This window comes from Erinaceus europaeus, chromosome 20, assembly GCF_950295315.1.
Source record: "Erinaceus europaeus chromosome 20, mEriEur2.1, whole genome shotgun sequence".
NCBI classification, from domain to species: domain Eukaryota; kingdom Metazoa; phylum Chordata; class Mammalia; order Eulipotyphla; family Erinaceidae; genus Erinaceus; species Erinaceus europaeus.
This window is the reverse complement of record NC_080181.1, coordinates 42,971,864-42,982,824: the sequence shown is the minus strand read 5'-3', so window position 1 is coordinate 42,982,824 and position 10,961 is coordinate 42,971,864. Positions and strand designations below refer to the sequence as shown.

The 10,961-nt window shown below is 53.9% G+C and overlaps 1 protein-coding gene across 1 annotated transcript; it reads right to left on the bottom strand.

Annotated features, from left to right (window-relative positions):
- Nucleotides 1-2,968: 2,968 nt before the first annotated feature.
- MAGEL2 (MAGE family member L2) lies at nt 2,969-10,042 on the bottom strand. The gene is made up of 4 exons (XM_060179261.1): nt 9,762-10,042; nt 7,351-7,553; nt 5,921-7,101; nt 2,969-5,659 (listed from the first exon to the last, which is right to left on the bottom strand). Exons 2-4 carry the CDS (start codon nt 7,373-7,375, stop codon nt 3,521-3,523), a joined length of 3,345 nt encoding a protein of 1,114 aa, XP_060035244.1. The 5' UTR covers nt 7,376-7,553; nt 9,762-10,042; the 3' UTR covers nt 2,969-3,520.
- Nucleotides 10,043-10,961: the final 919 nt, after the last annotated feature.

Sequence of the window (10,961 nt, the reverse complement as noted above, 5' to 3'; positions counted from 1 at the left end):
AACGATAGACACCTGCAGACCTGCTTCACCACCCGCCTGAAAATGGGGAGCCGGGGGCTTGAACTGGGATCCTTACTCCGGTCCTACATGTACTTAACTCTCTGTGCTACTGCCCGACTCCCATGATAATGCTTTTGATGGGGAGTACCAGCTTTTACTTCAATTTTTCTCAGGAATACTCTGTCAAGTTGTTTTCTGAGTAAGTCTTTGGTCCTTCTGACAGGAAATTCCCAAGGACTCCCTCTGACTCAACATGTGGGCAGGAGAATGAACACGGGTGTTTAAGGTCTAATACGTCTCTTTAGTGTTTGCAAGCAACAATTTGTGTGTTTGACCTACTCAAGAACATGACCGTTCCATATATTCTTGCTTAAGGAATCTCTGTTGAACATAGTGTTCATCTGCTTAAACATTTTGAAGATGCTGACGACTGAGTTTATTTCCGTCCAACTGTAGTCACACATGCTTCCATCAGTAGTGTACGAACAAGTATACAACTTCATAACAACTTTATCTACTGGATACCCCATAGGGGTGCATTTTATCCTGTGCCAGTTAGGCAAATTAAAAATAAAACTAGAATACTGCTCCAATGAACCTGTCTTCAAAAAGAAGTGAGGAGGAAACATTTTCAGTTTTGATTGATATTAGGATATTTTGTTTGTGTTTTGTCAGCTGATACATATTTTTTGTCTATTTAGTTAGAGGGCTTTTATTTATTTATTTTTTCTTCTTTAAAATAAAAATCGTGTTCCTATTGTCCCATGCCTCAGTACCTCCAGATAAATAGGTCTTGGGCTACAGGGACAGATCATTGGGTTGGGTAAATGTCTTGTCCTACATGTCATTTTGGCCCAGGTTCCATCCCTAGCACCAAATGAAAGTTGCCTTGATACCAGAATAAACCCCTGATTTAAGTCTCCTTTCCCTCTGCTTTCTGTGTCTACCTAAATGTGGAAAAAATGACTTTGAGTGATGAGATAATGCAGACACAATACCCTTGCCCCCACACAAATAAAAACAAAACAAGGGGCTGAGCTTGTCCTGAATGTGTTTCCATTATTTTCTTATCCTGTGTTTTCTTGTATTCTCCAATTTTGTGTTCCATTCTCTGATTTCAGAATGCCAGTTGTTCCTCAATTTTTCTGTTAAGTGTTTGACAACCTTCTGTTTGTACTCTTGGTTGCAAGTTCATTTTTGCTGTAATGAAAATCTCAAAGTCCAATAATAATTGAATCTCAATCATGTTTGAATCCTTTAGGATCACTTCAAGGGAAGTGTTTGTTTTATATTCGATATGATTGGTAAGAGACTCATTTTCTGCTGTGGAGTAGATGACACTAAACTACAATGCTCCTTTCTAACTTTTGTTCTGCAAAGAGTGACTTGTTCAAGTATCCTCTTAGTTTAATGTTTTAGTGGAAACTATAGAACCTGTAATAAAGGCTAAAAACAAGTAATATCAATCCCTAGTGTCATTTACTGACTCTAGTCTCTTTCATGGACAGTTCTCAGCTGAGACTGTTTTGTCTCCACCAATGGGCATTCATGAGTGCTGCCAACATAACTTCGTTTTTTGTTTGTTTGTTTTGTTTTTTGGTGGTGGGGGGGACAAGTGTGCAACATGCTTGGAACCAAGGAATTGTTAAGAAACTCATGCAGAGTTTCTGAAGACCTTACCCATCCATAGGAGAACTCAGAAGAACTTCCTCTTTAGCTGGGACACTGATCTGGGTTCATTCATCCTTGAAAACTCAGCTCTGCCTGTGCCGGAAATGGACTCCCTCTTAAGGATTTGTCTCTTGCCATAAACATTCATATCCCCCAGTTCACTGGATACAACTCAAGGGGCTTTCATCTTGTCCTAAAGTATCATAAGAAACTATCTCGACACGACTATAGTTAAACATCAGGAGGAGCCATCCAGGTACTTGAGATGCGAGGGTGACGCCATGGCAGGTTCCGGTGCATGCAGTTACAGGATAATGTCGCTAGGTGGCGGAATAATACCACTTTTCCCATTTTCCTCATACGTGGGCTGTCAGTGGCGGGGGATTAGGGAGGGGGTCCCGGACATTTGATCCTTACAAGATAGTAGCAATAGCACTGAGGATCCCTGTCCATAAGAAAGAGGTGATAACCTCCAAAGAGCCTTGCCATATGCACCATCATGGCAAACCCTAGAGCCAAGTCCCTGAATCACTCCCTCCCTCTGGAAGGCCAACTGGCATGTTCCTTTGCAACCTCATTGTCAGATGACTTCTCCTATATGTTGAGGTTGTTAGGATTAGCATTCCCATCTCCCCAGGGACTCCTCCCAAGCCCCCCAGACCTCCCTTTTGCAAGGTATCACTCACTCTCCACCATCGTCCCTCTAGCAACCTGTGGAAGCCACAGTTCATTGGAACCTGGACGATTTGCAGGGGATATGTTTTTATCCCAAGATCAGTGTGTTGATAAAACCCAAGTGTTTCACGAAGCACCAAAGTGAGAAAAAAAAAAAAAACCTCCCCTTAGGGAACTCATCCAAGCATTTATCTCTCTCCTCCCACAAACACCTGTGGTTCTGCAAACAGGTGGTTCTGCAAGCAGGTGGTTTGAAATGACAGTTTTCCCAACACATGATATTTTATGAAACTGTTTTTTTTTTTGAGGGGGGTGTCTTAGAAAAGGATCTAGAAAATGGGAATAGTGGAAATCCTCAACTATTCTGAAGGATTGTCAGGAGGATTAAGTCAGACCCTGTCTGCCATCTCATCCTTATTTAGCCACACTGGCTTGGGGTGTTATATTTTTGTTTTAATGGGAGTTTCCCATCTCACCACCCAATTCCTATCACTGCACCATTATGATGGATGCAGTGTTATTCTCAGTCGCCATGGTTTTTACTATGTGCCCCAGTTTGTTTAGAGTGTGGGGAAGACTCGACGCCTGTCAACAAAAGGCAAATAAAGACAAGTGTGTTATGCTGAAATTATATTTATTATATAGATATAGATATTTATTTCTCTGCAGACAGGTTTTACAGATGAGTCATTTTAACGTTCAAAGAACACACTACTTCAACGCTACATGATTTGTACCAGCATGAGATGGACCGCTTTTCAATTCATGTCACAAAAGCCAGCACAATTCTTGATACCAAAACAGAACAAGTAAGAATACACACGCTCACAAATACAGAGAATCACAGCTCTCACTTAATAATACAGAAGCCAAAAATACTCAAGAGAACAGTAGCCAATTGAACTCAACACCACATGAGAAGGTACAAAGCTTTGGCAGGTACAGAACCAAGTGTTTGAAAATCTGAATTCACACACACACATACACTCACGAGAGAGAGAGAGAGAGAGAGAGAGAGAAGGGGAGATAGAGAGCTAGAAAACTGGAACACAAACACCAATAATGAAACACCCCGCCCTGCCCCCCGCCCCCCACCCCCCACCCCCACTTTGTCAAGTGGCCTTTGGCCAGGACACAAAAGTGACAACAAGAGAGGGAAAGCTGCTGAATTTCATTAGCGGGAAGGGGGGTTGCTGGTGGGGTCATGGGTGTGATCACCAGAGTCAGCCTCATCCTCATCCTCATCCTCATCCTCATCCTCATCCTCTCCCTGTTCCCCAGACTGGCCTCCTGTCACGGACTCAGAATACTGGAAGGGCCAGTACAAAGGATCATTCTTTTGGAGCTTGGTCAAAAACTTGAGCGCAAGCGTCTTGCTAGTTTCCAGGAGTTCCTGGGGTCCCCAGAGGAGTTCGTCTTCTGTTGGCTCAGTAAAAGGAGTGTACCTTGATTCTAGATACTTCTGTCTCAGTTTGGCAAGAAACTTCTTAGTATTTCCCAAGAGACCATCTCTCTCTCCCTTATCCAACCCTAACTTGCCCAGGAAGCGAGAGATCAGGTCCTCTCTGGTGTAACTACCTCTCATGAAGATGAAGCTCAAGACCACCATCAGGAGGCCCACCTGGGGCTTCTCTACCTGAGGGGTACTTGTCTCCCCACTAGGACCCCCCTGCTTGTTCACAAGAATGTAAGCATGATTCTGAGGATCGATTTCTTTCAGCTGATAGCCAAAAACATACTGTAGCTTAATGTTGGCACGATTGATGATGTCTAAGCACTCATCTTTGTATTCACGGATGATGAACTTCACCATCTCTGAGCGCCTGATGGGCACCTTAGCTTGGTTCTTGACCAAGAGGAACTGCACCAAAGCATTTGCTCTCTCATCCAGGGGGGATGAGGTCTGAGTCGCCTGCTGGGGCTCATCCTGGGTGGCACCAGACCCCTGGGAGAGATTGGCAAACCCAGAGATGGGGAAGGGTTGGGAGCTGCAGGGGGTGTCACCACAAAGACTGGGGGCCCAAGATGTGCTGGGTTCCCCCCAGGCTCTCAAAAGCCAATTAGTGTTGGGACCTTCCCAGCCGCTCAGGACCCTGGAGGTGCTAGCTCCCTCCCAGCCACCCAAACCACCAGTGTTTGGGTTCTCCCAGTTTCCCCGAATGTAAGCAGGGGGTGGACCCTCCCATTCATGCAAATTCTGAGTGTCCCAGTCCTGGGGTCCCTCCCAGTCACGTCGGCTCATCCGGTGCCCACGACAGTCCTCCTCATCAGTGTTCAGATGCTTCTTCTTCCGGGTGGCTTTGCGACGGGTGGGTTCAGCTGTGGTCTTCGAAGCCTCTTGAATGGTGGCCATCGCCTGGGGAGCGGGTGCTGCTGTTGTGGCCATCAAGATGGTGGGTGCTGCCCTGGATGCCATGGGTGCATTGGCGCTGGGCTGTGGTACCCATGGCACGGCAGGCAGAACCTCCCCGCAGGTGAATGGATCCTGCAGAGCGAGTGGCAGTGACTTGGGGGTCTCAGAGCTGGCAGACGGACCCGTGAAGGCGTTCGAAGAGGCAGGCTGGAACTGGGAGGTAGCTGGGAAGGCCCTTGAGGCGGCAGTGTAGGTGTTTGCTGCAGCAGCAGGCAAGCTTCTCCAGGCGGGAGAGGGGTAAGCGCGGGCAGATGATGCTGCCCTGGGGGCAGAGAAGGAGGTGGCGAACATCATGCGATCCTTCGAGGTGGCCTTGCGTTCCTTCAGGGTGGCCTTGCGTTCCTTCGTGGTGGCTCTGCGCTCTACTGAAGAAGCCTTGGGTTCTCCTGGAGGAGTCAGGAGTGATTTAGTGGAGCCCAGGGGGAAAGTGGATGTAGCTAAAGGGGCCCCGGGTTGAGGCTGAGTGGATGCAGTGGGGGCTTGCTGGGAGCCCTGGACTTGCATGGTGGACAGCTCTGCTTGTGGGCCCATGGGCTGGGTCTGCTGGGTGGTGGCCTTCTGTGAGGCCGGGACCCCCTGAAAGGGCTGCTTGACCTGGATGACTGGTGGGCCCTGCCTCTGTCCTTCCTGGTTGTGCAGGGACTGCCATAACTGCCCCGGGGCCTTTGGACCCTGCCAGGCAATGGCCTGGGCTTGGTTCACTTCCTGGTACTCCATGGACGCTGGTAGCTCATGTGGCACTGGGGGCTGGCCTTTTGGGGCCTGCCAAATGATGGGAGGGCAATGGGCCACCCGAGGGCTGGACAGTGGGACAGATATGGTGGCTGGGGGTGCCTGTGGGCCCGTGGGAGAAGTGTTAGGCACCTGGGATGCAGGTGGAGCCGAGGGCATGGCTGGCACCTGCTGGATGGTCGGCACGTGCTGGACCGTGGGCACCTGCTGGATGCTGGGCATCGGCTGCAGCGTGGGCATCGCCTGGAGTGTTGGCATCTGCTGGAGTGTCGGCATCTGCTGGAGTGCCGGCATCTGCTGCAGTGTTGGCATCTGCTGGAGTGTCGGCATCGGCTGGATAGTCGGAATCGGCTGGACGGTCGGCATCGGCTGGATCGTCGGCATCTGCTGAACCGTTGACATCTGCTGCACCAAGGGCATCTCGAGGGCTGCCCGCACTTGAGGTGCGGGCAGCCTTGCCTGAGGTGCCTGTCGCAGCGGCGGAGGAGGTGGCAGCGTCTGCCAGAGCTGCTGCGGGGCGGCCAGAACCTGGGTTGGCCGGATAGGCGGTGGCGCCTGTCTGATTAGCGGAGGTGCTTGACGGATCGGAGGTGGGGCCTGTCGCACAGGTGGGGGCCCAGGCCGAATGGGCGGTGGGCCTGGCCGGATGGGCGGTGGGCCCTGGCGCACTGGTGGTGGCGCCTGCCAGGTGATTGTTGGAGGCTGCCATGTGACCTGTGTGGTTTGCCAGCTCAGCGGAGCGGCCTGCCAGCCTTGTGGAGGGGCCTGCCAGCCTGGTGAAGTGGGCTGCCAACCTGGGGGTGTGGACAGCTGTGCTGGAGGGGCTTGTGGGCCCTGGGGTACCGGCGGAGGAGGAGCCCTTATCACCTGAGACTGGATTTGCAGGATCAGTGGCTGAGCCGGGGGGCCCCAGGTAGCCAGTGCCTGCGCAGGTGGGGCCGATGGCTGCACCATAGGCGCTCCTGTGGCCACAGTCTGGGCGATGGGAGCTCTCGGAACCGGCGGAGGAGGTGGTGGTGGAGGAGGGTGAATCATCAGGACTCCAGGGCAGGGCTGCTTGACCATCTGGGGTCCCGGAGGTGGCGGCGGAGGTGGTGGCTGGATCATTGGACCCCCTGGAACAGTTGGCTGAACCATCAGGACCCCTGGGGCCAGTGGCTGGGCCATCAGGACTCCCGGAGCAGTAGGCTGGCCTATTGGGGGGCCCGGAGGGGGGGGGTGGACCATCGGTGTTCCAACTGGGACAGGGTGCGTCAGTGGAGTACCAGGAGGTGGAGGGGGTGCCAGTGGGGTCCCCGGAGGTGGTGGGTGCACTAAGGGGGTTCCAGGAGGGGGGGGATGCGCCAGGGGCGTCCCCGGAGGTGGACCAAGAGACATTGGTGCTCCCGGAGGAGGGGGTGGGTGGGCCAGCGGCGTGCCTGGAGGAGGAGGGTGCACCACGGCGGTAGCAGATGAGTGCACCATCAGGACTCCGGGAGTCAGTGTCGGCTGCTCGGCTATCGAGGCTCCCGGAGGTGGAGGAGGAGGTGGTGGGGGTGGGTGAAGCATCAGCACCCCAGGAGCAGGCAGCGGTGGACCTTCCAGCGGGGGAGTCTGGACCAGCGGAGGCCCTAGAGATGGAGGTTGGGCCAATGGTGCCTCGGGGGCAGGTGGTTGGCCCGGTGCAGCCTCCCAGCCAGTTTGGGGTGCCTGACAAGCGGCAGGGTCAGGGGGCGTCTGGGGCTCGGCGGGGTCGGGGTCCCAGGGCACTGGCGGCGCCCCTGAGGAGGCGGGCGGGGCGTGCATCAGGACCGTAGGGCGGCTATGCGGTAGTAGTGGTGGGACTTCAGGCTGGGGTCCTGTGTCCCCCAGACTCTTACTTATCTGCTGTTGCATGTCCGACATGTCCTTGGCTTCCACAGGCCGGTGGCTTCGGCCTCGCCCCCGCTTCCCCGACCGCTCTCTCCCCTTTTTCTCCAGGCTGAAGGCTCTGCGCCGACGTGGCCGGCTATTCGAGGATCCTTCCAGGCCCAGCCTCTAGGTGGTGAGGACTTCAAACGCCAAAGGTTCCTGCAGCAGAGAGCTGGGATGAAGGGGTGGGGAAATAGAAGAAAGGAGAGAGAGGTTTATTCCCCCCCTTTTTTCCACACCCACGCTCCCCCCTCCCCAGTAGACAGAGCATGCCCACTCTGCCATGGCCCCTCCCTCCTATTAGACAGAGCACTCCTGCTTTGCTATGACCATTCACTCTCATTCCCCTCCATCCCTCCTGCAAGTGAAAAGAGTATCCTGCTCCCACCCCCCACCTCCACAGATGGACAGAGTATCACTACCCCCTTCCCATGATTTCCTGCAAGTGGAAAGAACATCCCTGCTTCCCTCAAAACTCCCCACAAGTGGACAGAGCATCCCTGCTCCCCCCAGGACCCCCTGCCATTGGACAGAGCATCCCTGCTCTCCTTAAGACCCCTGGGAGTGAAGAAGGCATCTCTGCATCCCTGTGCCCCCCCCACAATTGGATAGAGCATCCCTGCTCCTGCCTACAACCCCCTGCAAGTGGAAAGAGCATCCTGCTCCCCCTAAAACCCCCCTGCAAATACACAGAGCATCCCTGCTCCCCCAGGAGCCCCTGTCATTGGACAGAGCATCCCTGATTCCCCTAAGACTGCTGCAACTGAAAAGTGCATCCCCTCTCCCTTCAATACCCCAGGACTGAAGAAGGCATCCCTGTCCCCCGCCCGCCCCCCCCCCGCAATTGGATAGAGCATCCCTGCTCCTGCTCACAAGCCTCTCCCCCTAAGACCCCTGCAACTAGAAAGCGCATCCCCGCTTCTCTCAAGACCCCCATAAGTGGGCAGAGCATCCTAGCGCCTCCTCAAGACCCCCTGCGAGTGAACAAGGCATCCCAGTATCCCCATTCCTCCTCAAGAGCCCCACCCCGAAATTGGATAGAGCATCCCTGTTCCCCACACAGACCTCCCACAAATGGACAGGGCATCCCTGCTCCCCCCATGATTCCCGCATTGGGAAGTGCATCCAGTATTTTCCCCAAAGACCTCCCGCGTGTGGACAGGGCATCCCAGCTCCCCTCCCCAGACCCTCCGCAAGTGGACAGAGCATTACAGGTCCCCCCAAGACTCCCTCAATTAAAAAAGCTCACCCCTGTTTCCCCCAAGACCCCCCGCAATTGGAAAGCACATCCCCGCTCCCCCACAGACCTCCTGCAATTGGAAAACGCATTCCCGCTCCCCACAAGACCCTCCCCTTGCCGCAAGTGGACAGGGCATCTCAGATCCCCCCAAGACCTCTGCCAAGTGGACAGGGCATCCCAGCTTCCCCCACCCCCAGGCCTTCGCAATTGGAAAGCGCATCTCCGCTCCCCCCAAGACCTCCTGCAAGTGGACAAACATCTCCAAGACCTCCTGCAATTGGAAAGCAAATCCCCGCTCCCCACAGCCCCCCCTGCAATTGGAAAGCGCATCTCAGCTCCCCCTAAGACCTCCTGCAAGTGGACAGGGCATCCCAGCTCCCCCGAGACCCCCCCGCAGTTGAAAAGCGCATCCCCGCTCACTCCAGGACCTCCTGCAAGTGGACAAGCATCTCAGATCCCCCCAAAGCCCCGCAATTGGAAAGCGCATCCCTGCTCCCCCCAAGACCTCCTGCAAGTAGACAGAGCATCCCTGCTCTCCCCAGACCCCCGCAATTGGAAAGCGCATCCCTGCTCCCCCCAAGACCTCATGCAAGTGGACAGAGCATCCCAGCTCCCCCAAGACCTCCTGCAAGTAGATAGAGAATCCCTGCTCTCCCCAGACCCCGCAATTGGAAAGCGCATCCCTGCTCCCCCCAAGACCTCATGCAAGTGGACAGAGCATCCCAGCTCCCCCAAGACCTCCTGCAAGTAGACAGAGCATCCCCGCTCTCCCCAGACGCCCGCAATTGGAAAGCGCATCCCGCCCCCCCCCCAGACTCCCGTAATTGGAAAGCTCATCCCCGCTCTCCACAAGACCCCTCTGCAAGTGGACAGGACATTCTAGATCCCCCCAAGACCTCCTGCAATTGGAAAGCACATCCGCGCTTCCCACAAGACCCCCCACAAGTGGACAGGGCATTCTAGATCCCCCCAAGACCTCCCGCAAGTGGACAGGGCATTCCCCGCTCCCCCCAGGACCCCCGCAAGTGGAAAGCGCATCCCCGCTCCCCCCAGGTCCCCCGCAAGTGGATAGCGCATCCCCGCTCCCCCCAAGACCCCCGCAAGTGGACAGGGCATAGTGGGTAAGGCAGGGGTGTCTACCAGCAAGGCGAGCTGTCAGGCGCCCTTGCTGCCTCAGCTGCTGTCTCCGCTGCTGTCTCCTCTGCCCTGGTCCCAGCCCGGGTCCTGGTGCCCGCTCCGCCCGCTCCCCTGCGCCGCCCGCTTGGCTGCTCTTAGCTGCCGCGTGCGTGCTCAGGAGGGACTGGAACTCGATCTGAGCTGGAGCTACTGCGCTGCAGTATACAGAGTGGGAAGAGACCACCGGGACCGGGGACGCAGGGGGGGACAGGCGAGATGGTGCAGTCTGAATCCAGTCACGAGCTAGAATTTGGAAAAAAAAAAAAAAAGTAGATGCACAGCATAGCATAGAAGAGAGAGAGGCAGAGGGAGAGGGAGAGGGAGAGGGAAGGAGGGAGAGAGAGAGAGGGAGACAGAGAGACAGAGACAGAGAGAGGGGGAGAGAGAAAGGCAGAGAGCAGGCAGTTCTGATCATTATGCCATGTCACAATCAAGAAGAAGAAGAGAGGGAGAGAGAAAGATAAATATCTCTGGGCTGGGGAAGTGGGACTGGTTGGTCCAGTGGAGTCTCCCAAGGACACATGTCCAGGCACACAGGACAGGGAGGGGGTGGTTGATTGATGAACACTCATTGGGACTTGGATATTATTTATAGTGTCCAGGGACCGCCTGGGAGAAATACCCTATAGACACATTTGCATAAGGTGTCAAGCTCAGAAGGAAAATGCTGGGAGTCTGGGGACTTAGGGCAGACAGGGCTTGAGGATGTCAGGGTTGAATGCAGTTGCACAAGTGGTGTGGTTAGCCCCACAACTTCTCATAGACAGGGGATGAAAATGGGGGGAATCTTGGGGGGATAAACATATGCCAAGTATCAATGGGAAGCAGAGTAATTTTGGGGGACCATGTTTGGAGTGAGAGACCAGGGAGATCCCCCCCCCCAATATTTCAGGATGCATCAATGGCCAAAGCAGGAAAGTGAAAATGATTTTTTTTAAAATAAAAAGTCGCTAGGAATGTATAGGAAGGGGAAATGGATAAACGGGTCTATAGGAAACAGGGATCAAAAACGAGATAGGAAATTGAAGACGGAAATGATGGATATTTAAAGATTGTGGGCAAAACTACTGGAAATTAGACGATGTTCTTACAGATAAAACGAAAGACAGAAGGAAAAAAAAAAGACGACTAGGTGACGCACGATTCTTCACATTAGGAGGAAAT

Coding starts and splice junctions, on each gene's coding strand:
- MAGEL2 (XM_060179261.1), bottom strand. CDS start 7,375: ATGTCGGACATGCAACAGCAGATAA. Junction 7,102..7,350: donor GGACATGCAACAGCAGATAA/GTAAGAGTCTGG, acceptor CTCCATCTCTAG/GGCCTCCGCTGGTCCAGACT. Junction 5,660..5,920: donor CCGCACCTCAAGTGCGGGCA/GCCCTCGAGATG, acceptor ACCATCCAGCAG/GTGCCAGCCATGCCCTCGGC.